The sequence below is a fragment of the Brienomyrus brachyistius genome, chromosome 2 (genome assembly GCF_023856365.1).
Source record: "Brienomyrus brachyistius isolate T26 chromosome 2, BBRACH_0.4, whole genome shotgun sequence".
Classification (NCBI taxonomy): domain Eukaryota; kingdom Metazoa; phylum Chordata; class Actinopteri; order Osteoglossiformes; family Mormyridae; genus Brienomyrus; species Brienomyrus brachyistius.
Window position 1 is genome coordinate 33,473,649 of NC_064534.1, and position 25,760 is coordinate 33,499,408.

Consider the following 25,760-nt stretch of genomic DNA (forward strand, 5'->3'; position numbering starts at 1 on the left):
TTGATATAGAAGTGAAAAATATACTACCTCTCAACAGTTTTTAAACTAGTTAATTTTAAGATAAGCCACAAATAAGATGTTGTGTGGTCCCAGGCATGGGCGTAAATGCAACTAATATTCTGAGGGGGCACTATTTAAATAGGTGAGTCCCACCCCCGAAAATAATGACACAATTTTCTGTAATTTGACAGGACTGGGGCTTTCTGTTGTTTTTGTCAACAATATTGATTTTTTTCCCTCTGCATCTGTAGGTAACAAATGGAATTCAGTTGTTCCGTTTAGCTAACAACCCCTATAATCTGTGATATTGGTGATAAACACTTTCAGCTCACTGTCATGATACTCACAGAGCTCTCATTTAGTGATGTTAAATGGTATATTGTTAATGGCTATTGAAAGTCAAGACTAGCTAGCGAGCCAGAAGGCTAAACATTCGGACTGAGACATGGCGAACTTCAACAGGTAGCAGCCCACTTGCAAAGCAAACAATGCGTATATTTTTCAAATGCAATTATGTATAAATATTTGCAATTAATTTTTAAACCAAATTACATACTGTAGACAAGATATTTGGGAAGTCCGTTGTGATTTAGCTATAGATGATTTTAATGAAATTCCCAATATTCTTATATACAGCCTTCAGTTAGATTGTCTACATCAAAACTTTGGAATCCTGCAGATAATTTTGGCCACATTGTGATGGAGAGTTATTTATGTGTAGTTTTACATAAGTGTTATATTGCAATATTTCCTAAGTAATGGTAACTTGCCAAAGAAGAAACAATGTACGACACGGCGAATGTACAAAATATCTATGACAAAATATTTTATGTTATGACAAAAGCAAGCGAAGACAACAAAAGAAAAAATCCATTTATAGCAACTGAAATTTGAAAATCACAAATTATTAGTACTCCATAGAACAGTCTATAAAGATTGACATTTTATGTGAAATATCATCTTAAAAATTACATCACCTGAATATGTTGAGGATGTTTCTTTAGAATGGAACAGGTTTCAAGAAAGAGTTTCTTAGAATATTCTGCTACTGTTGTAGAAATATTTACATTAATCTTAAACACTATCCTAAGCTTCCTATAATGTTATTATCTAACAAGGCAGACCTAATGCATATTGCATCATGTCTGTTCTCTGTTACCTAAGTAAAAGATTTCCCAAAACAGAAAATTTCCACATTTTATTTTCAAGAATGTAAAATGTAACATTCCAAGAATGCTCTCATAACCAGGAAATTTCAGCCAAGAAGTGGTTTAAGAAGTTGTGTGAAAAACATCAAAACTGATGGAATTTTAAATGAGGACTTGAAAAATTGGTGAGGTCACCAAAGGGAAATGAATTTTTGTTTGGCTCACCTGCCGTTGAAGGTTCGATTCATGTTTTGACCATTAATGTGTGTCGACCAACAGTATTTTAAGAGACTTAATTCTTTCAAGTGCGTTGAAAGGGCCGCAGAGTAATTTTTGGTTTTCATTTTGGTATTTTTTTCTATTTTATTATTCTTTTCTGGAGTTCCATTTTGAACTCCTTTTCGAAATATAGTACTGTTGCCTCCTGCAAGAGCTAAAACCTTTTCAAGCAATTTCGTTTTTTTTTATATTGCTATTAACTGTTAACTAATCTACTTAATCTTACCCTAAAAGATTCATTTGATATATGGAGCAAGGCTTAGTTTAAAATGTAATCGATTGAATCAAGTTAGTGACAAGTGAACAGTTTTAAGTATTTTTTATTTTTATACGTTTTTGTTTAGACACGTGACGTGTGTCATGTGTGAGAAGTCGTTTCATTAATTCTTAAAGCTACATTACTGAGGATGTTTAAAATGTTTATAATGGTAAGTAAACTGATAACTTTCAAGCTAGTCTGGGGTTAGCCTTCATGTATCATACTGGAGTTGATCAAACTTTTTGTATTTAGAAGAAAATGTAAAACACATTTTTCCGTTGACGAGTGCTTTAACTCTGGGATCTTTGATTTGAAGAGAATCGAGTCTGTCAGGTTTTCAGTGAAAATTTCACTCTAAGAGCCAAACGTTTCCTTGCTAAACATGGTCAATACAGTTTCAACTCCATACAGTACTGGGCGATGTCAGGGACAAGGAATGACTGTGGTTTAACTCTAATTCCTGTGGTAGGAATGAGGTACCCATTCGAAGACCAGACTAGCTGGAAAAAGATGTAGGAGAACAGGGTGAAGGAAGAGCTGGACCTCGGAAATATGTCAGGGCTTTGGGATTTGAGATCTACCCATAACAACGCTGCATATGCAATGCAACAGTATCCGTAATAAAAAAAGTTATATACATACAGCATTTGGCAATGGTAAGCAGACCTGTGTTATATTCATGAGCATACGGGACACATTGTGTCTAATTGTTTTGCATTTTGTCAGAGATAAATGATACTTTAGCACAGGTATGGAGACACTCCTTCTGGACTGCAGCCTGTTCAGTTTACCTCCCTGCTAAGACCTCGTGATGTTTTTTTGTATGGTATAGAACACCTACATACACACAGTCTCCGGACAGCTAGGAGCCTGGACAACAGAAGGGTCAATGTAATAATTGGAAACAAATGTATCACTTAAACAATATATATGACTGCCATGTAGCCAGTCATTATTCAAGGTTTCAGTTGGCTATATTTTAATGTGAACAGGAATACGGACTTCGGGGGATTTTTTTTTTTATCCTAGTGTTTAGTTAACTTTGTAACAAGATATCACCAACATCAACAGTCTGTGTAGCTTGAATTAAATATTACTGACTGATAGGAAATGACGGTTTAAAATTGGCCCTTTAAGGCTAATTTGCATAACTTATTTAGAGATTAAGAAAAATACTTTTTAACGAGGACCCTTTACCCCGTCGTCCTAATCTTAAATCTGCCAGGTGTCCCTTTGTATTAAATCTGTTTTCGCATTCTGACGGACCTCATTGGAGAACAGTTAATCTTTAACGTTTAATGGTACTGATTAGGCATATTTCAGATATACTTTAAAAGGTTTATAAATTTGGTTATTAGGCTTAATTAAGCAATCAAATGTGGTCTGAGGGCAGATGGCAGTAAAAGTCATTAGCTTGCGCTGATGATAATTGCAATCAGGAACTGTGTGATAGTTCCTTACTAAATTCGTGTTGAGTTTGAATAGCAATTAAATAATTTTCGTTTCTTGATTGTCGCCCGGCGATCCGGGCGGGTGGCATCGCATCATGTTAAAAGACCATGTTTCATTAGCGGGACCCTGAAAGCCGCTCATTTGATTGCCTAAACAGTCGCAAGGTACATTGGTTCCTGGGGAAACGATATGTTAAATAAATAATATGTCAATTGACAAGGCTTAAAGCCATCGTACATAATAGCAATGGAACGTAAAGCCTACTTAGAAAAGCAGATTAGGTCTGAGACAAGGCGCTCAAGTGTGCGCAGCTGCACACTGTGAAGGGAAACACGCCGGCTGTTTCTGGAATTGATGCATCTTTTCACTCTTAACAGCTGACGGCACAATAGCCGTCATCATACGCGTTTGAAAAATGGGGAAACGTGTTGAATTGCCCGCGTGCAAATGCTTAAAATATTAAACCGCACCCAACAGTGCCTCCACTAACCTCGCCTCCAAACGCTATGCCGTGCACGTTAACTGAATCCCGCATGCAAATACACCAGTCTGGTGTATTTTGTGAGCATGGTGTATATGGTTTTGTTTACTTATGTTACACTCATAGTTTTATTTTAACAACTATAATAAGAACAAAGGTTTTAGAAAATATAACCTGAAATTTTAAAGCAAAACGTATAGGCCTAATATTAAAAATTTATAATACTTATGGAATATTTTATTTGGACATTTTTACATTAAAAACTTTGAACCTGTAATTTCCCATAGATCAAAAATCTTTCGATGTCTGATTATGATTGTGCGTAATGTTCCGTTGAAAATAATGCATCCAATCGCTGTATAATTACACATGTATGTGTTCACATTCGAATGTAGAGTTAAAACTCTTCAGTGACCGCCTGGGTGTATTAAATAAGGTGGGTGAGCGCGTTTCTTCGGAAACCATAGGCCCTGGCAATGAGATCAGTCCCATCATGCGGGCTGAAAGTCAGCTCCACTCTGGAAATGACAGCAGCGAAGTCATTATTGGGCACAGTGACCCATGAAATACGCCGAGAACTTGCTTACCGATTTTGATTATTTCCTTCCTGACAAGACGCTCGCTGTTTCGCACTCAACTGTCTATCTCAAAAAACTAGTGCCGCCTAATTTGCTGGGGAGTGGTGGTGAAGCTTGTATAGGACTCACAAAAAGGGCAATACTCACAAAAGCACGCATGAAACTCCAGTCTACTCATGTGTAGTTCCACAAGGAGGCACGTTTCCAGTGTATACTCGCTAAATTACTTCGTTTGCAACATGCAATATGGAAATAGACTGGAATTTCATAATGAATCATTGAGATCTATATGAAATAATGCTAGTTTTGATTGGTTTAATTTAATGTTGTACAGAAAATATGGTAACAGTGACAGTAAATGGGTTGATCATGCAGAAGCCGCCTTGACTTCAGTCCACGGTTGCGCCGTTGGTTGACAGTGAGCCGTTCGCATGTGCTAAGTGTCCGCTCTCCCTTCCAGCAGAGAGGCACGTGCTGCCTTATTTTACTCATTACCGATATTCGCGATCGGCTCTCCATTAGTCCTGGAGCAGCTCACAGCTGAAGTATCATCCATCTTCCACTTCGAGAGGTCATTTAAAGAATCGCCCCTTTTCTTTGACTACGTAATGGCTTTGGCATTCCGAATGAGACGAGGCAAAGTGCTACCAAGTTTAGTTTGATACATAAAAAACCTGATTTCTGAGTCAGGGACAGATGGTATATGGTATGAGTCAAAATTCACAAGTGCTTCAAAATGGTAGGAAGTTCATACATGCACTAATCCATGCTCCTTAAGTGATCAAATTGAATAAATAAATTAGAATATTTAGGAACTTCAGAACAAATTGTCAGTTAAAATAATTACGAAATGTCAAACATGTAAGGAAATAAAAGATTGAGGCTTTTTTTCTATGGACTGTAGACAAGGCTATTTGGGTTAAGTATGAATTCCAAGGAGAATAATATATGCTTCTACTCACATGCAGTACAAGTAAATCATGTTTTCCCTGTGAAATATGGATATTATGAATAATGGACAACATAAACATTAATTATGGGCAAATGCAACTCCTGAGGAATGTCATGAGACAGTCTGTCATCAGCAGATATCCATGTGATGGGCTCCCATTTGTATAACCAGCAGCCAAAACCCTGGTGGTGTCTGACCAGGAACAAGCATCTCACCACCTTGCTAAGGTTTGCATGTGAGACTGCAGAGATGGTGGAGGCTTTGCGCACAACCACAGTACAGGGTGTGGAAGGGACACATTGGTCTGGTGTCGACTGAGGAGCCTTTAGAATAAGACTGTGATATGAGAATCCTGGACTGTAAGCTCAATAAATGGGGAGACCATTTGAGTACAGGCAGGGAAGGTCCACTCCATCTGAAAAGTTCTTCTGTATCTCAAAAGTTCCCAGTTGAAACGAGACTGCAAAGAGCTCAGCTCAGTCACTGTCAACACAGACGGGAGCCTTTTCCTGTGGCAGCTAACGGCTGATTGGCAGCTGGGGCAGGGTGAGGACCTGACGGGGTCGGGTGTGAGCAGTCAGCACAGAGAAGGGTTGACCTGCAGGGGGCAGCACAGGGTCACAGTTAAAGCACAGTGTATCAGGGCTACTTACTCAAACACACTTTATATCGACACATCTGTGAACTGTCAAGAGTTGACTTAGGATTGATGCCTGCAGTTTTAGAGGTGGTCTGTAATTTTTGTTATTACTTATTATTTACTTATTTACTTATTTTTATAGTAGTGTTTTGTTTTGTATTGCACTGCTCTTTGTCTTGCAGTGCCCTGTTTTGTATTGCACAAATGTTTGTCTTGCATTGTCTTGTTTTGTATTGCACTGCTCTTTGTCGTGCAGTGCCCTGTTTTGTATTGCACTGCTCTTTGTCTTGCAGTGCCCTGTTTTGTATTTCACAAATGTTTGTCTTGCATTGTCTTGGGTTGCATTACTCTACTGTGTGTCTGATCCCCCGTTGCACCTGTTCCATATCCTGCAAGTGTGCCATAAGAATTTCACTGTCTTCCTTGGAACTCGTTTGATAATAAAACTTGAAGCTTGAAATTACGGAGGGACAAGGGAATCGAGGATGAGGATGGGTATGGAGGGGAGAAGCTGTTGCTCACTCTCGATGTATCCGTGCAGAGCTAGCATACGCGCTCTCTCGGGGCTGCCAAACGGTAAGTAATGGAAATCCTCAGGCAGGCATGGCACCAAACGGGTCTGTGGGCTGGGCTGCGAGGGCCTGTGGAGCTGGGGGGAGTGCTTTTTGTGCCTTGCCCTGCAGTTTTGAAACCAGACCTAGGAAGAATGCAATGGCATGAAAAAACGCTTTGTCTGGAATTAATTCATCGCATACACTGTGAGGCCTTAAAGAGTCACATGATGATGATCACCTGGATCACTCTTCTGCTCAGCCCGGTCAGCTCCGCCAGCTTCTGCAGGGTCTGTGCATCCGGGTTGTTGTCCTGGGCAAACTGCGCCTGCATCACCTGTTCGCAGACCTGAATCAGTCACACATTGGCGCCCGTGTATTGCATGTGCTAATGCATACTGTTCAGAGTGAACCACACTGTCCCCTTGTGTTAGCCGTGTGCACGCATGAATAAAAGACGCACTCCCTACATAAGCTGGGCAGATACCCAAACAGAGAGTCTTGCACTGCAATCTGTCAGCGGCACCCGTGCGCATTTCCAAACGCGCAATAAATCATGCGGCTATCTCTCAACAGCACTTACGCCGCTGCTCGTTCGCACTAGTTGGCACCTGCGACGCATCACTCGCTCACGCACATCCACCGCACATCCTACCTGCAGCTGGTCCGCCGTGAAGGAGGTGCGTGCTCTTTTGGCTGGCTTGGGCTGACAGACCAGCTCCGATGCTTCTGCCCCGTCCAAAACGATCCCGTTGCCTATGTACCGGTAAACAACACGTAAACCCTACAGGTCCGGCCCCCGTTGGGATCCCGGACGACCACGGCTATCTGAGATGGTCCTCACCATTTCCAGTTGCACACTCCAAGCTCTCCAGCGTGGCCGCGTAATGGCTCCTGCACAGCACCTTGTCCTCCACCAGGCCGAACTCCTCCCCTGTGGAGAGGGGGCGCTTGCAGGAGAAGCAGGCGAAGCACGCCAGGTGGTAGGCGTGTCCCCTGGCCCTCCGCACCCAGTCGCTCGCGTGGATGTGGCGTCTGCAATGGGCACACCTCGTACCGAACCTACTGCGAGGGAGAAAGGGCGGGCTAGCAGCAGGGGTTTCTGGGAAATCGTGACGGCTAGTCTCCAGCCTCGCAACCCTGACCCTCATTCATCTGATACAGAATCACAGGGAGCCCAGAGCCCATCCCTGGAAACTCATGGCACTAGGTAGGGGACCTCAGCAACAGGGTGCCTATGCATTACCAAGATACACACTCACACACTGAGTCCAATTTACAGATGCCAGTTCACATGAACTCGAGTGTTTGGACTCATTAATGTATTTAGCAGATGTTTATCCAAAATAATCGAGAAATCAGGGTCAGACCGTCTCTGTTGCAACTGGGGTTAAACCACTCTACTCTCAAATCATAGAATTTGAACCAGCAGCCTTCTGATCATAGGGATAGTGTCCAGTCCCATCCTATCCCACTGAGCCACACACTAGCCCCCCCTTGACTAACTGTTTGCACCAAGATGAGCCCAACAGCACCCATGCTGATTACACAAGCAACTTTAGGAGGGCAGACTGGAGAGAACTGGACCATCTGTAAGGTCATACTGTAACTAACTGCGGAGTATTTAATTACTCATTACATTTTAAGATGCACCAAAGGAAGTTCGGAGAAGTAGAATGGAAATGCGTAAATGCTGGTTGGCATCATAGGGGTACCTGAGGAAGTGGAGTGTACTGGGTGCCCAGTAAGCTGTTTCAGATTTGCTACTGGTCTGCCCCTTCATCGCCCCTCCACCATCTCAGTTGCCTAGCTGTAAGCAACAGCACTGGCCCAGTGACTGTATGTCATTTGTTTCAGGGGAGTTGAAATCAAAGTTAATGTATTAAGATTTGTACAAACATTCCCAAAACTGCAGCAATCAAAACAGTCTTATGTAAAAGCGAAGTACTCAAACACACGTTTCCCTGAAAGAGATCATTGAAGACAGAGAGAGCAGCGTCTGGGCTGCCTGGCCGAGGCTGCTGGCAAGTGACTGGTGGGTCACACAGGAGTTGCAGTGACACGCATAATATAACAGGGTTCGACACTCTGAGCGGCTTCACAGGAAAAATAAAGCATATTTCTTTTATGTCAGACAAGGGACTCTGCAGGTAATAGTCTACTAATATGTTTCATTCATCATCCATTTAGGAAATTTAATCAAAATATTCATTTAAAGTTCTCTCAGTTCAATCTTTCATGGGACTCGTCAAGAAAAGTCATTACTGGCGCTGCAGTCAAAATAAATTGTGTGGTTTCCTTGGTTTAACCCAAGTTAACAGTAGCTACACTCATATAGACCTACATTATATCTGCATTTATATTTAATTCACTTTTGGCTTAGATTGTCTTTATCCTGGGCTGTTCTTTCATTGAATTTAAATGATTGGGTTTTAATATAATATAATATAATATAATATAATATAATATAATATAATAATTAGCTTTAAATGTTCAGCCTGCATTAAGTCATGCTTAGCACTCGCCTCAACAGCCAGGTTACATGTTTTACAGAAGCTTATTACTGAATTCTCCCCATGCCCCCATTTTGCGCTCTTTTAATTTGTCCTGCAGATTAATAAGATTGCTTTTGAGAATTCGTGTGCCAATATCTAACCATCTTAATAAAGAGTGGACGACTTCAAGCCCCTCCCTTTTTTACACACTTCCTGTTTCTGCTGATTTTTGATCCACAACGGTTAAAGCACCTACAATGTGGTCATATTGCTGCCTCGTCCAATGCTGTGCCTCTTTCTCTCCCTTTTTTACCAATGAGGCATCAGCCTGTCACTCAGAGAGGCACCCAGGCTGCAGCAAAGGTTTAGGCTTTGATACACGAAATGCGCCCAATGATTTCTAACTGGAAAGGGTTACAATAAAAGACACAGACCTCACACTTTATGTTCTGATGTTTTTTTCCCAGTTCTACACACCTTATTGATTCTATTTATATATTTACATAAAAACAGAAAAACTTACATAAAAACAGATCTAACCTATTAGCATGGAGGCGGGTTGTCTGTGCCCAGTGAGTTTCCTCCACAGATGTCTCTAAATTGCACATAATATCCAGGATGTTCCCCTTTATTTTACGCTTCCTAGTAAAGGGGGGGTGGGTGGATAGTCTAGTGGAACCCCCTCCCCCACATTGAACCTATAGACAATAATTATATACAGTCTGTACGGATGGTACTTGGAGATTAGAACTACTTATGCACTGGTTCCTAGGAGGGAGATGCAGGGGCCTTTGTGTCTGTAGCCTTGCTTTGTCACTCTCGATTGCTGCCTGTAAACAAGGGGGCACCTGAAGCTGCCGCCACCTTCCACCAACTATCTACCTCCCGTGTGGCTGCAGTCAGCTTTGGTCTACAGACACGCTACACCCTGCATACTGCTGCGAAGTCTAAACACATTTCAGTTTCCTGCAATTACACATCATCAGTTGAGCTGTCAGTCTCACGTGAAGAGTTGCCCCCCCCCCCCGCCCCCCCATTCCTGACTACTGGTCACTTTCTGGCGTACCTCAGTGAAAACACCCATCTGGAGTAGACAGACTGCCCCCCACCCCTAAAACGCATATACCTGCTTTCCCTCCGCAAAGCTCATTCATTGCCACATGCACGCCAGCTTCTCACCTTGCAGAAATACAGTCTCTTTGCGAGTCGTACAATCAACCCTTTGACTATTATTTGGAAATATAAAAAACTGCAAAAAAAAATACCAACAAACCTAGATGTGTTGGCATGTTGCAGCCAATTTATCAGAGGTTAGGGCCCCAAACCCTTTCACCGCAATCAGAAAACACCAAGTCTGAAGCTGCCAAACTGCAACAAATACTAGGATGCAGAACTTATTTCAACATCGGTAGGGACCAAATCGCCCCTGAACCCACCCCCCAAAACACACAGTACTCCCACAGCATCGGTAGGGACCAAATCGCCCCTGAACCCACCCCCCAAAACACACAGTACTCCCACAGCATCGGTAGGGACCAAATCGCCCCTGAACCCACCCCCCCCCCCCCAAAACACACAGTACTCCCACAGCATCGGTAGGGACATATCCTTACTCTCCATAACCAGATCCACATCCCTGAATGAGTATATGTTTATATGTTGTTATGTAGCTACTGGTGCCCAGGAGTTAGCATGGGTGTGTACCAGCCTATTTATATTGTTATTTTTAAGAAGAGGAAGAAGCAGCCCATTCTCCCCTGTCTGGCCAGGTACCTCCTCCATCCCGGATCCCAGTTACCACCATCATCTGCTACCTATTTACCCTCACTTAATATAAATTACTACGCCTGTTATACTATTTGTAATATAGACTTAAGTTAAATTAAATTAATTACATTTCCTGAAATATTATGTAACTCACATCAGACATTTTTTGTACATATAAATTACATTTTGTCTTTGATTTCTCCAAAAACAAAATCTCGTAAAACATTTATAATAATAGAAAAATAAAAATAAATTGTATTTATTATTTACATAATACTAATATAAATGCAATAACGCGTTTTCATTAATTGATATAGAATATTCCTTGTTAAACTGTTTATAAACTTTTCGTAAATACATTATTTATTCAGTGTTAAAATTATGTAGAGATGTATGTATTTAAAATTACACTTTAGAAATTTAAATCTAAGCAAATAAGTTTTTATTCCTAACAGAACATTATGTTTTACGGAAGCTAATATTTCCTTTTCATTTTGGTTAAATACATTTTTCATTTTGATAAAAAAAAGTTTGGTATTTGCTGTTTCTTGTGCTCATATTTAAGATCATTATATACAACTATAAGGTTTAGGATACATTACATTATATATAAATACATCCATCCATCCATCCATTTTCCAAACCGCTTATCCTATTGGGTCACGGGGGGTCCGGAGCCTATCCCGGAAGCAATGGGCACGAGGCTGGGAACAACCCAGGATGGGGGGCCAGCCCATCGCAGGGCACACTCACACACCATTCACTCACACATACACACCTATGGGCAATTTAGCAAATCCAATTAGCCTCAGCATGTTTTTGGACTGTGGGGGGAAACCGGAGTACCCGGAGGAAACCCCACGACGACATGGGGAGAACATGCAAACTCCACACACATGTGACCCAGGCGGAGATTCGAACCCAGGTACCAGAGGTGTGAGGCAACAGTGCTAACCACTGCGCCACCATGCCGCCCCTTATATAAATACAATGCATTATATATATAAATACAATGCATTATATATAAATACAATACATTATATATAAGCTGGATCGGTACAGATAATATAAACAACGAAAATTAACAACATTACAGGTATAACAAGGTCATTGATTTTATCTTTGAAATTTATAGTTTATTTACGTAGATTTAAATTTGTAGTTTCACTAATCTTATTTGAAAAAGTCTAAAATTATGATGTTGTTTAACGTTGTAATATAAGATTATAGTGCACATTAAAATAGAATACACTTTGATATAAAGTAGAATTTAAATTACTATGTTGTGGTTAGTATTTCTTACTTTGGTAAAATATGGTCTATAGGACTATAGCGAACAAACCGCATTTATATAATTAAGTTAAAACGCCATAATAAATATTCTTTTCCTGCATGTAATAAACCACCGATTAGCTGTTTCGAGAAACAAATTATTTTTTACCTATAGTGTTGCCCTATTTTGTAAATTATTATGTGTTGGTGTTACTAGTACCATTCAACGTCTAATGAAGTCAACAATTTATGAAAAATAAACCAGCTTACGTATGGCTATTTCAGATGTGTAAATTACATATATAGACCTACACACACACAAATAAATCTATAAAATAATTGAACACATCTAATTAAGACACGGGCAATGTGTGCTCTGGCTATGTAAGTTCTTTTGAACGCGCTGTATCAGTTATATTAGCCAGTAGGCTATACTGTACGTAGTACTGTTGTTACGGTTAATTTAGTGATCCTCTTAACTGGTTACAAGTGCATTTTACGTATTCCGGCAGATGTGTGACGGCAGATTCCTGTTTTGGAAAAGTGAAATAAAATTGTAAATAATCGGAATTGTCCATTCACATACTTCAGGTTACTTAACTTATATACTTGAATAGCAATCTTTTTTTGTAAGGCATTCAATTTTATATTCTTAACCTACTAGTCCTCATCACCTTTATAATTGCATGTATATTCGTCATATTTTACAAATGTGCGGGACAGATCCTTCACTAGCGTGCGTCTATTTATTTTCGGCTTATTTACCTCCCAAAACTTGAGAAATCTGCTTCCGTGTCGTGCAAAAATAATGCATGCAGCGTGGACGCGCTTGTCGCCGATTAACAGGATCGCCACTTAAACCAAAACAGCGGTATCTGTATGTATGTGTACGAAAAAACGGAGCGTTTCACGATCCACTCGGACGAATTTAAAGTTTTACGTCAAAAAACATCTAGAGGAAGTATCGCTGTCTATCACACTTTCGCAGGAGCGCCAGTAAAGGTGCTGCAATTTAGGATCAGGAGGACGCACTAAGTCATTTGAACCTATTTAAAAATCATTTTAATCGACCGCAGTCGCTTAGCCTACAGGCCTAAGTGATTCGCCTGCCGGGTCTGTTGTCAAGGCCAGTGGCGTAGGAACGGGTGAGGTAGCCAGATATTCTGGAGTCCCTGACAAAATGTCACCTTGGGACTCCTTGCCCCGCCCTTACATTATATAATTTTATAAATTTACGTGTTTAAGGACTTGTAAAGTGCTGGGGTCCCTGAATCTGTCAGGGTATTCATATACCTCCGACGTCCCTGCTGGGGGGGACGTGTGTCCCTCAATATTTAATTTGCCCATATTCATCTAACCAATAAATAGACTTTTGTATTTTAATTATTAAGTCGTGTCCCTCCCATTTCAAACTCTCTCCTCCGCTACTTATCAAGGCAGACGTCACTTCAATCCTGATTAATAGTTATATGCAATATTTGTATATTCCTATGCCTGTATATAAGCTACTGTTGTTATATAATTCTTATTTTATGAATTATTCACATGTTTTGGATATTTACTTGTTACTGTGTAACAAATACAAAGAGTTTAGTTTTGTTCTTTATGTTCGGTTTTCTAAATACTGTAATATTGGTTTTGGCCATGTCCAGGCACGTGACTTAATACAGACCTCCCCCCCCCCGAGCTTGTATAGTGAAAGGGAACGTGCGCTTCAGTTAGTGACAGAAGGCAAAAAGTTTAGTTTCGTTGCAATTGTACATTTTTTTACATGGAAGAGAATCAACCCCAATTGTGATTTTCTTTTAATCGTATTTAACGTGTAAAATAGACCTAATGCAATTATTCATAGATTAAACGTTATACTTATTTAAAAACAAATATACGTTGTATAGAAATTCTTAAATATTTCTTGTACGCGAGCCCACTCATTCACTGCGACGCTTAAGTGTGTTTTCTGTGAGTGATACGATTAAAAAGCGGGAACCTTAGCTCTCACAAAGCTGCAACCTTAAGCCGTGGATTTAATTTCACTGAAATTAAAACATTGTTTAATATTGCAGAAATGTAAAACTTACCTACCTGTAATAATCCATTTTACAGTAAATCTCTCTGTTTTTGACGTAGCAGGTGTTGTGCTGACGTAGCGACGTCCTGCAGACCGAACACTCCAGACACCTCACGTGCCAGATCAAATTGTTCACCTGTTCAGAAAAGCCAAAACATTAGTATAAAATATTGCATCGTTCTCCGTTATATGTAATAACTATAGAAATAGCGAAATAATGTAAAGTACTGCTGTTATTTTGCTAATATGCTATATATTTTTTTAAAAAAAAAAACTAATGTGCTTTGATTTTGTAACATTTCTTTCAGTTAATCGAATGACCGCAGAGAAACGCTTGAAATCGGAAGCTACGCTAATAATGCGCTATGTGGAGGCCCCAGATTGCAATGATCAACAGTATCCAATGTAGCGTATCAATTTATTTCATTTACAAAATAAAATATTAACTAATCTGGTAATTTTCTTCTGTCGTCTTACCATCTTAATTGAATATTTATTTGTGATTTAATTGAAGAATTATACGCTTACATTAGTCTACCAAATGCTTGCAGTGAATGAGCAGAGACGTTGTTAACGCATAGCCTCACCTGAAGCAGGTACCTGTCCAGGATCTCCAGCCCACAATTCGCACACGTGTTCTTCCCAGTGGACAGCACGGATGAGGTGGATGACGCAGGCGACCATATGGATGGTGTGGACGGTGAACTCGGTGAGGAGCCAGTATCCTCTTTTTCCATATTCGACGTTTTGTATTGTCCATTCGAGTGAGACTGCATTGAGGAAACGCGGGGCATTTAACAGTAGAAAATCCACTTATTTCCTTTCCTTTTGCAGGTGACTGCAACGTTTCTCTCAGATGTTCTGGACTTGGAGAATTACGTATACCGAAGCGATACAGACCATTGCCATTCTTAACCGACGCTGTGACAGCTCGGTGAACCAATTGCATATTTGTATTTCAAGCTACGTTTAGTGTTTTGAAAAAGCGACAGATATACAAAGTAAAACAATAGACTTTAAGTTTCAACAATATTATGAACGTCATTTGTGGATGAATAAACAATTATAGAAAAAAATATATAAAGTAAGGTTGACCACAGTCAAAAACCAAGCACCTCGCGACCCTCACTATATAGGGCAAGCGGTTGAAAGATCGATGGATGTAAAAATTTAGATCACGAGTTTTTATAGAAAATTAGTTTGATACTGAATTCGGATGAAATGCATTAAGAGGTCAAACTGAACTAAAACCCTAAGCTATATGTTTATTTTTAATAGCCCGTGTTAGACGATTTAAGCACATCACAATAATACAGTAATACATTGTGTCTATCCGCTTTGTTCATAACCCGAAGAGTGCACTGTACGCTCTCACTCACCATCCTCTGCGCGCAACCGGTTTTCGGCCACTTAGAGTATAGCTCCTGGAAAAATCACTTTCAAAACAAATTTCATGGCAGTGCCTCAAAGCAAAGTCAAATCATTGGCTTCTCTTCCGGGAATGAAACCTACCCAAATGGATTTATGTAAGCCGTCCAAAAAATAATCAGAGATTTCAAAAGCATTTTAAATATTGTTCTTTTTAATGAGCCAATTCAGACGTGGATTGTTTTTATCCTTTAGCGCTTAACCTCATCGCCATGGTCCAACGCAACCATAGTCTGTGATAAACTAGCAGAAATTTTAAATTATTTAAACACTGAGAAAATGAAAATAGAGTGTCATTTTCAACTGTCAATTACAGAAGGCATCTGGCCGCCCCAAAATCGCCACAATCTATTTTCAATAGCTGCAATTTCCCTAACCATAGATTGGATTTGAAGAGGATGGATAGGAAGCCTAACTATTCAAATACCACAAAGAAAAGAAAATACGCCGTTTCAGCTGCAGCTGAGATCCCCGTGCGTAAAAACGAACGATTGCCTGAGCTCAAATAAATGCAGAATGAACTACGCGGTCTAAGCGACTAAGGCAGCATTCAATGTGAACAATAAGTTTAAACTCAAGGAAACTCTTGCTTTTATTGCTCAATATCCAAACACAATTAATCTTGTTGGTACCGTAATCAAATTAAGGTTGCTGTAATGCAAATGTATGATTTACATCTGTTGTAAGGACAATTTAATTCAGCATAGCTTTTTACAGAGCTGCAAATCATATATGACGTATAGGGATTTGATGAATTGGTTATTTTCTATGAGGCCGTGCAAATCGAAAACAGTGATTGGGTCCCGTATATGTCGACAAAATTTAACTATCAGATTATGATGAAAGAATTACCTCTTTTACAGAAAGTCCTTTCCGGAACCGTTTACGTCCCTCTCGTAGAGGAGCAAGTTCTTCATTTTTCCAAAACATGTCCAATACATCCAGTCCGAGCTAATCCACAGCGATTTACGAACTTCTGGACTCCAGGAGGTTAAATGGTTTCGCTTTAATGCTGAACAGTAACCGCCGATCGGTGCATTCTTTGTATCACAAATACATCGCGAATCCAGATTTAATCCGTGTCTAGAAAGAGGAATGCATAAAAACAAACTCCCTTTAAAATGTATTCCTATTTCAGTAGAAGGTCCGCGCACACAGAGGGCGACTTCAGGAAATTGTTAGTAAGAAGGTATTGCAGTTGTGATTGTTCCTTCCACTTTTCCATCTGGGGATGGAGTTGCTGAACCACAGGAAGTGTATTATAAGGACGCGGGATTGGCAGATCTGCTCCCTATCTCCGACAGAGCGCTGGGCTATGATAGACTGATGCAGACTGATGTAGGGAACGTTCTTTCCACTTTCTTTGAAACCGATTATTTCACGTAGGATGTAGGTGGGTGGTTGGGAAGGGGGGGGGAAGGGGGGGGGGGTAGCTGAAGTCCCTAAAAACATCGGTGTGTATAGTATTCCCGAATTCCGAAAATAATCTGTGGGTGGATTAAACGACCATGTCTATATAATAACAGTTATTACCTTAAATTCAAGTATAGCAGGCATATTTCATGAATTATAGCATTTATAGGAAACATGGATGTAGCGGAGTGTGCAAATGTTTTCCAGTTCCGTATTTCAGTGAAGGTTGTAGAATGGGGGTAAAAGTTAGATTCTGAAAATGTCTCGATATTTCACAAGAACTTTTCATTACATCACAATACATTTTATATAAAATATTATATACAATATTTTGTGCGCTTACATTAATTTAAAGATGATTGACTACTATGACAGACTCGCGGTTGTAATTTTTCTAGCGGAATAATTGACAAAATAATAACTCATTTGGAATTTCATATGCTACGTCTACTCTCTTTCCGAGAGGAATTCAAGAACAGCTCGACTGCGGTGAAATGTTATAGATTGTAATCCTACACATTACACACCGTAAATGGCATACTTTTAGAACACCATGCTGGATAATAAGATTTATGAAATCTTTAATTGCACGAACCGTTTTTACATTTATGCAATTTCTATATATAATCATCCCATCGAATTAAAATTTCATTTGCAAGAAGTAGATACAGTTAATGGGAATTTGTTTAAAGATATAGAAATAAACTGTTAAAATGAATTAGCAGAAGCGACATTATCGAGACATTAACATGGCTCAGTATATTTCAAATAAAGTTTTGAAATCGAAAGAAGCCCTTGCGCTTCGTAAAACTTTACTATTTGTTTTATATTTGATTAAATATTTCCGATGTTTTCTTCTGATATCTACATAGTAGGCCTATCTGCTGAGAAGAAATACATATGAAATCCACATTTTTCAGAATTTATTAAATATATCAATAATAATAGTTGTAGTAATAATAATAATATGTTGTTACTATAACAACTTTTCATCTATGAAAAGTCTATGGGGTTTTCTGCTCTCTTTTGGCTTTGTTATCGTGATGAAGTACTAGAGAAATTACTAGTTACATTACATTAAATACTTGTGTCACTTTTCAGCACCAAAGGAAAAAAAGATAACGCCATTATAAAGGAAATTTGTATAGTGGCCGACCAATAGTTTTAATTAGAGTTTTATCATATATTTTTAAACTAAACTCAAATATTACATTTTAATAATTAGATCTAATTTATACTGACCTTTATTGACATAATTTTAGTAGGAAACAATATTTTTTTGTTTTATACGACCTGCCAAAAAAATCACTGAGGCAAAACAAAACTATTTTCCGTAGCTTACTTCGCAATTAAACACATTGTTGTACATATTTGAAGGTGTTAAGGACTATTCTTATCATTTGTACAATGGCAAACCTTTAGTGGAGAACAAACACCAAATCGACAGAAGCGGTATTTGATTTTGTACGTTGGCGTCGCTTGTTGGGTGGGCGAACGTAACGCAGCGCTCTTTTATATGGAGATCCTTGTGCACTGTCTTGGATTTAAGACAGGCTTCCACTGGAAACTCTGATGCAATTCCGTCTTTAAATTTAGTAAGCTCAAGTCATGCTAAAATCAAGAAATTCGTTGACAAATCCGGACTTTATTAACCCCCCCCCCCAAATTGCATTTTGGTTAGCGCGGTTGGCAAAGGAAAAGAAGACATCAGTGTTGGATTCTCCGTCCCGGTTCAGTGCATGTCGCGTGCATCGCGTGCCGTCGTAGTGTTTCCTCCAGAATCTCCAGTCCTCCCCCACCGTCCAAAAACATGCTGGTGGACTGGAGTCGCCAAATTGCCAATAGATGTGAGTGGTGTGAGTGCCCTGTAATAGGTCTCACGTTATTCCTTGCCTTGTGTCCCTTCTTTTCGGGATACGCTCCGGAAATGCATTAAGCCCCCTTTAAAGACATTTATGAAGACATCTTTATGCCGTCCTTGTATCCCCATGTCATGGCTAAATACGACATGAATCAGGATTATATGGTGGAATTATATGATTGCCCATGAGCATGCATCATACGGAGAAGCCCATGGTGAGGGTGGGATGGGGAGTGCAGGCATCATACAGAGGAGCCCATGGTGAGGGGGGGCGAGGGGATGGGGGGGTAAAGACAAGCTCTATTCCCATCTTTACAAGACAGAATAATGACCCAATGTCACCCCACCTGACTGGGATCCCAAGAAATCCCAGCATGTTTAATAGACTCAACAAGCTTTATAAAGTGAAATCCCTGAATTCCCTGCATATCACCCCTCCCTCCTCCACTCTCACAGGTCATCCCAAGCTCTGTTTCACGGATCCTGAGCAGTGCGGTCGGCAAGCCACTGCGCTCTCCCCTGACAGCACATGTACACACACATAAACGCTCATCTACACACTAAGTTACTGTAACATGCATACATATTTAGAGCACAGAGACACAGACAAATATACCCACGCCAGAATGCGCACTCCTGTGTGTGCATATCTATACGCCAGTAACATTGTCCCAACTTTTGGCTCTCTGGATATAACATTTTCAACATCCATCCATCCATCCATTTTCCAAACCGCTTATTCTATTGGGTCGCGGGGGGTCCGGAGCCTATCCCGGAAGCAATGGGCAATGGCAAGCAATGGGCAATGGCCAGAAACCGCAGCCCTACCCGCATTCCTGCCGACTTCCGGACCTCCACCCTTTCGGCACTGTTTTCGTACCACACCACGGCAGACTGGCTATCGCCGCAAGAATAAAAAGACTCCGAAAAGCAAGGAAAATCCATGAATCCGGAAGGGTATTCTGTGGGACAGGTGACCGGCAAGTGTGACGGAGCCTGGCTGTTCCGCCTGCTGGAATAGTGCCAGGGACGAGTCTCTATAACTGCGCTGTGAGTGCATGCAAATGCGGGACCGCTTAACGCACGTGGCCCTGTCCTACTGCAGTGCAGCCTAAGGGGAAAGCAGGAATTTTGCACAGAAAAACATCTGTCCTCTCATTAAATCTCTGTCTTCAACACCTACATATTAATACGATTTTAAACATCTTGCATGTATCTTGTGAATATACTCCAAATGTTATGTTTGGAAACAGTTTCAGATAATGACTAAAACTGCATGACTAACAATTAAAACTGCTGTCCTATTGTTAGGCCTGTGTGTCTGTTAAGGATTATAAGCATTTATTGAATGTACTGCGTAATCTTTTGAAATCACTTTCCATATCCTGGTGCATTTTGAAAGTTATTTTCAAGTGATCCAAAAAAGCTTGTAGTGAAAGACTAAGGTTATATAAAGTACATTATAAATTAAGTGCAAATAAAACAAATTATGTTCATTCAAGCTAAGGCCTTCCTTTCCCACGCGGCTTTGCAATGCTCCCAGCTGGCATTCAGTTGCAGTCGCAGCCTCCCCATCTCCACTTGCTGTGGCACAGCGTCTGGCTGTCGTCTGAGCAGGAAGGCGATGGAGAAACTGCAGACCTGCTGTGCTTCACCTCAGAAGGCGACGAGGTGGCAAAACAGGGTGTTAAGCATCAGGAAGATGATTGATTGCGTGACGACTGACCACCGGGGCCTGTTTGTACTGTAACACGAACACGCCACCTCTTATTTAGTGTAGGAAAAGGACATCTTTCTAACAAGCTGGACAAACTAATAAATACAAGAATATATCTATAGTTTTAGCATAGAAGAACAGTCCAGCTGTTTGTTAATGCAGTGTAAAACATCACATCTACTTCTTCTGTCCTTCACAGCCATGTCATTCTAGCAACTTAACCCTGCTTCACAGCAAGGCGCTGGCTGTAATTTACATATTCTGTTTCAGGGGAAACAGTTTACAGCTTTATCTCTAGAATTTGTGGACCTCAAGTTCACACACTGTCCCCCGAGGGACAGTGCTTCAGCACTGAATGCAGCATGTGTGAGCTCCTCCGTGTCAGTAGGTGTCAGCAGTGGCATGAGCAGAAAATTTTGATTGGGAAGGCCATTAGGGCCAACTTGGGTCCTTGGATCTGCCACTGAGTGTGCGTTGTGTGTTTGTAGATCATCTCTGTCAGGTCTACCGCCCTCTGCTGGTGAGCCTTTCTCAGAGCCTCTTAAATACATACACACATACATTTTATTGCAATTATACAGTAGAACATTGACCTAAAATGAAATGCTAATGTTTTCTCTGCCGCGTGTGTTAGCCAGCCCCTTGGAATCCACCCGTGCGCTGCACTTTCTCTGCGGGACAGCTACACCCCACTCCCCCTGGGGTCCTCGCACCCCCCCACCCAGTCACCCCGGGGCAGCTGAGTTGCACCGTCATTTGTTAAACACAAGTAAGAGAAACAAACTTCTAGCGCTCTCCGTTCCCCACAGGAAACTTGGACATGGACCAGGCTGCGTATGTTTTGAAAAATAAATTCTTTTAAGAGTCATTTTGGCTTAAGTGCGCGGTGTAAAACGGGAAAGAACACAGTTATGATGGATGAGTTAACCTCTGTCAACGCCACTAGCTTTCCGGCTAGCAAAGGCTTCACAGAGCGGCTCTCACACGCTATGGACCTCCGTTTTTTTAATAGAGCCGCTGGACATACTGGCCTTCATCTTAAAGGGACACGCACCGCACAGCGCAGGTCCAGCTCAGCCGGTGTCCCTCCTCTTCCTCGCTGCATGGGCCCCCGGTGACAGAATGACGGATTTTGGGCCTGATAGGTCTGCCGATTGAAATGTTTACTTAGTCCCGGCAGCAGAACCGGGACGTGGCTCAGCTGCCTTATCTCGTTAATGTCGCACGTCTCTCGCATTCCGCGGCTGTGTGTGACCGCTAGGCCGCTAGAGTGGAGCCTTAAAGCACCTCTGCTGCGCCTGGCCCGCACCTCCACATGCACCACTTCACTGAAACACGCCGAACGCCAGGCTCCAGCTAAAAGCATCAAGTCGAACGTCACGGATGGTTTCACAGTCCCATGATCCTGCAGTTTTTTTTTTTTTTTTTTGCCCAAGTTGACCATATAGGTTAAACCAAAACAGTACTTCAAGCCACTTAAATGTATTGATACAGACTGAATTTTTTTTGTTGGCTATAAAATGAATGAGCGGAAAAAGGAAAGAAATTATTTGCTATGTTTAACATGGGCCATCTCATTTTAAAAGGATTCATATCCTAACACAGTGCTCACCTTCCTGCCCTCTTCTTCCTGGGAGATACTCCAGGTTTATCCTGCTGTTGCACTGGATTAACAGTTATGGATGGATGGATGGATGGAAGAAATGGGACCTGTTTTATGCAGGTCCAGTGTTTCCTCTTTCTGAAAAATGTCAGTTTGTGTCTTTTGCCCTTATGGAGGATCTGAATGACCTTTTATTGGTTGTCAGGGTGATCATCTCATTAAAACACCCTATAGGGTGTGCTCTACACGGGTCAATGCCCAATAGGCAACCATTGCTGGTCTGATGGCAGAATTAAAGCTCCTGTGCTTTGCAGTTTGTGCATCTCTTCAGTTTGGGCTCGGGTTGCTCCCTCTCTCGGATAAACCCGCCGGATCGTCTGAGCCGCAGTTCCAGTGCCTGCATTCCAGAGCCTCACCATGGCCGTGACCCACGGGGAAAATATTGCCCCCGATGCATCTCTCAGGCAGTCTGCAGTGTTATCCGCAGAAATAATAATCCGGGACTCCAAAGGGCAAATCGACTCTTTATAATCCCCATCCATTCTGCAGCCTTATCTATTTTGATAAAATATATATTAATTACCTCTTTTGACGAATGTGTATTAATTTCCTTAGGGAATGCTGGGAGACATAGACCAGGTCCACATCAACACGTCGAATGGTGATGTCCACCATCGAGTTCAGGGCATGAAAGATAAGAAGAACGGGCCATTTTTTTGGGATCGGCCGACTGATTCCCACGTAGGCAGCAGCCACTGGGGCAAACACCTGTGACTCCGAAGGCATTATTCTATATCACGTCAGCCCTGAAGGGAAGAAAATGGGGAGGGGACCTTTTCATAACTTATATGTGAGTCACTGCTCTGGAAGGTCACAGATTCTCACTGCGGGACACCCGGGGCGGAGCTGGGGAGGAGAGCATGCCAGGTTACTCCTGGGGGGGGGTGAATGATGGATGTGTTCTCGCATTGCCTAAGGCCAACTTATTATTTGAGCATCCCATTGTTTTCACAGGGCTACTGAAGCTGGAGTTAAGGCTCCGTGGCTTGCTATTGGCGCGGGGGGTGTGGGTGGGGGTAGGTTTCCGAGCTGTGGCTCTGGAGCTGTTATGTTTTCTCTCCAAACACGCCAGTCCCCACCATGCTCCCCTAGTCTCCCGATTACACTATTTGGGGTTATCGATGGGGGCAACACAGATTACAATGTTTTAAATTGTGTTCAACACCCAAATTTTTTTCTAGCAGGATTGGGAGCCAATTTAAATTTTCAGACAGGAAGCAGGACCTTTCAGGAACATAGGAAAGCCTGTCACTGTCAAACCGTGAACTTGCCTTTGTGTTCAGGCTTAGCGCAGGGCAGCCCTTTCTGACCATGAACTTGCCTTTGTGTTCAGGCTTAGCGCAGGGCAGCCCGGTGATTTAAACACCCCTTGCTTTGGCATAGATCTGCGCATAGCAACAAGAGTGTTGTTATATATAAGCGGCAGGAGGTTTTCTTTGGGTATCGCTGCAGGTTGAGAGTAATAACACAGCCGAGACCATGTAGCGACATTTCCTACTAGAGTGGCCTTTGTTTCAGCAACAATATGAGAAAGCTCATGCTCTGTTTGAACATTTGAGCACCTTCATAGCACTTGCTAGATCATTCTGCACCTTAATATATGTGCTGTATACCCATCAAGCCCTGCACTCGCCGTATATCCAATGTGGTGTAGGATATCAGCACGTTTTTTTGGCCCTGTTTTCATGACCTGTCATTCATAAGAAAACCCCTTGTAAGTTTAGCATAAATGCAAAAAGACATTATTCTCTACTTGTGGTTAATGTTTTTGCTGCATTAAAAAAAAAAGTGTTCAAACAGCTGATCAGACTTCCTTGGAGATTGTGTTCCAAATATTCGTTGAATGTGCATGTGATTTTCCTAAACATATCATAATATTGGTGATCATGATAATTTCACTGGAGTGAGACCACTTGATTCATAAGGACACTGCATGAATGGGGTTGCAGTGGGATGACACAGGCAGCGCCATCCCACCTTCCCCCCCACACCCCCCTCCCTCCGGCCACCTAATTCCTAATGTGTCTGCCCCTTTGCCAACAGCTCCAGACTGAAACCTGCATATGAAGACCCAGTTTTCTCAAGATTCTGTCGAGGCTACGCTTAGGCAAACACTCCCTTAATGAGCCTAATTCATTCTTCTGCACCCTGGGGGGGGGGGGGGTCTCTCTGTTAATTCATTAAAATCAGGCAACAGCCAAAGGGCATGCCCTAGGATGAAAAATAGTCGTTAACGAACAACAAGCGTCAATTAATTGTGTCTCGCCGAGGAAAATATCCTTAAGCGGCACTGGGATCATTCCAGTGCAACTTTTTTACCTCGATACCCCAGTGCAGTGGGCAACCAGCTGTATTGTGAAGTAAATCACCCCAACGGAATCGTTCATAAACGGTTTATTGTTAACATATGCTGTGTTTTTCATCTGTAGCTTTTTGGATGTACAAACTCACACACATCCAAACATAAATAATGGAAAATAATGAAGCTGTTTCTCATTTGTTAGCATTTAATGTGAACGTTACACTTCATAGACAAGTGAAAGTAGTAATGTTACTGCAGGTTGTGGGAAAACAATCTTTGGAAATCTAGGGTGTACAAAGTTGCAGCCATGTATGATAACGTGGGGATTGTAATCTGTTCTGTAATGACCACCTTCTGTCTGTCCATGTGGACCTTACAGATTATATGTGTGAATTGTAACCTGTTCTGTAATGACCACCTTCTGCCTGTCCATGTGGGCCTACAGGTCACATGTGTAGATTGTAACCTGTTCTGTAATGACCACCTTCTGTCTGTCCATGTGGACTTTACAGATAACATGTGTGAATTGTAACCTGTTCTGTAATGACCACCTTCTGCCTGTCCATGTGGGCCTACAGGTCACATATGGGGATTGTAACCTGTTCTGTAATGACCACCTTCTGCCTGTCCATGTGGACCTTACAGATAACATGTGTGAATTGTAACCTGTTCTGTAATGACCACCTTCTGCCTGTCCATGTGGGCCTACAGGTCACATATGGGGATTGTAACCTGTTCTGTAATGACCACCTTCTGCCTGTCCATGTGGGCCTACAGGTCACATGTGTGGATTGTAACCTGTTCTGTAACGACCACCTTCTGTCTGTCCATGTGGGCCTACAAGTCACATATGGGGATTGTAACCTGTTCTGTAATGACCACCTTCTGCCTGTCCATGTGGGCCTACAGGTCACATGTGTGGATTGTAACCTGTTCTGTAACGACCACCTTCTGCTTGTCTGTATGAATAGCTTTGGGAAAGTGGGGGCTGGATAGCGTCACATTTGCTCAGACTGCTGCTCAGACACAACACAGTACTGCATTGCATTGTTGGTCCAGAGAGAGTTCGTCAGGGGGCCAGCGGCAGAGCTGCTCCCCCAGGACCCTAACCCTAACCCGGCAGATGTGCGTCGCTGACCTCAGCTATCAGAGATGATCCCCAGCACACCATGGAGACTGGAGCTCCGAAACTGAGTGAGGTGCCCCCACTCCCAACCGCCAATGAGATTGACAGAAGGGACACCTGGTCCTAGATAGAAGCTGCTCTGTTAGTTTGCAATGTTAATTTACAATATTTATGAACTTTTCTTCAATACCCATGAAAAGCTTCTTTAATGTATAATTTACCTCTAATGCAACTTCAGTTTACCTGGTTAGATAATTATGAGCAAATCAAGGGTCTTTTGTAAAGATACTGTTAAATCCCATCTAATT

General features: G+C 41.6%; 1 protein-coding gene across 3 annotated transcripts; it reads right to left on the reverse strand.

Annotated features, from left to right (window-relative positions):
• Positions 1 to 4,498: 4,498 nt before the first annotated feature.
• Positions 4,499 to 16,687, reverse strand: LOC125727743 (LIM/homeobox protein Lhx6-like). 3 transcript variants are annotated; one of them, XM_049004657.1, is made up of 8 exons: positions 16,223 to 16,687; positions 14,530 to 14,712; positions 13,957 to 14,078; positions 7,185 to 7,402; positions 6,996 to 7,096; positions 6,582 to 6,677; positions 6,312 to 6,486; positions 4,499 to 5,747 (listed from the first exon to the last, which is right to left on the reverse strand). In XM_049004657.1, the coding sequence occupies exons 1-8, from the start codon at positions 16,298 to 16,300 to the stop codon at positions 5,668 to 5,670; spliced, it is 1,053 nt and encodes a 350-aa protein (XP_048860614.1). In that variant the 5' UTR covers positions 16,301 to 16,687; the 3' UTR covers positions 4,499 to 5,667. The 3 variants fall into 3 exon arrangements, with proteins under 3 accessions (XP_048860614.1, XP_048860612.1, XP_048860623.1); XM_049004655.1 differs by having other exon boundaries at positions 7,185 to 7,405; XM_049004666.1 differs by lacking the exon at positions 16,223 to 16,687 and adding an exon at positions 15,322 to 15,354 and having other exon boundaries at positions 7,185 to 7,405.
• Between the last annotated feature and the right edge of the window lie 9,073 nt (positions 16,688 to 25,760).

Coding starts and splice junctions, on each gene's coding strand:
- LOC125727743 (XM_049004655.1), bottom strand. CDS start 16,300: ATGTTTTGGAAAAATGAAGAACTTGCTCCTCTACGAGAGGGACGTAAA. Junction 14,079..14,529: donor TGGACAGGTACCTGCTTCAG/GTGAGGCTATGC, acceptor TTTTCTGAACAG/GTGAACAATTTGATCTGGCA. Junction 7,097..7,184: donor GGAGTGTGCAACTGGAAATG/GTGAGGACCATC, acceptor ACCGGTACATAG/GCAACGGGATCGTTTTGGAC.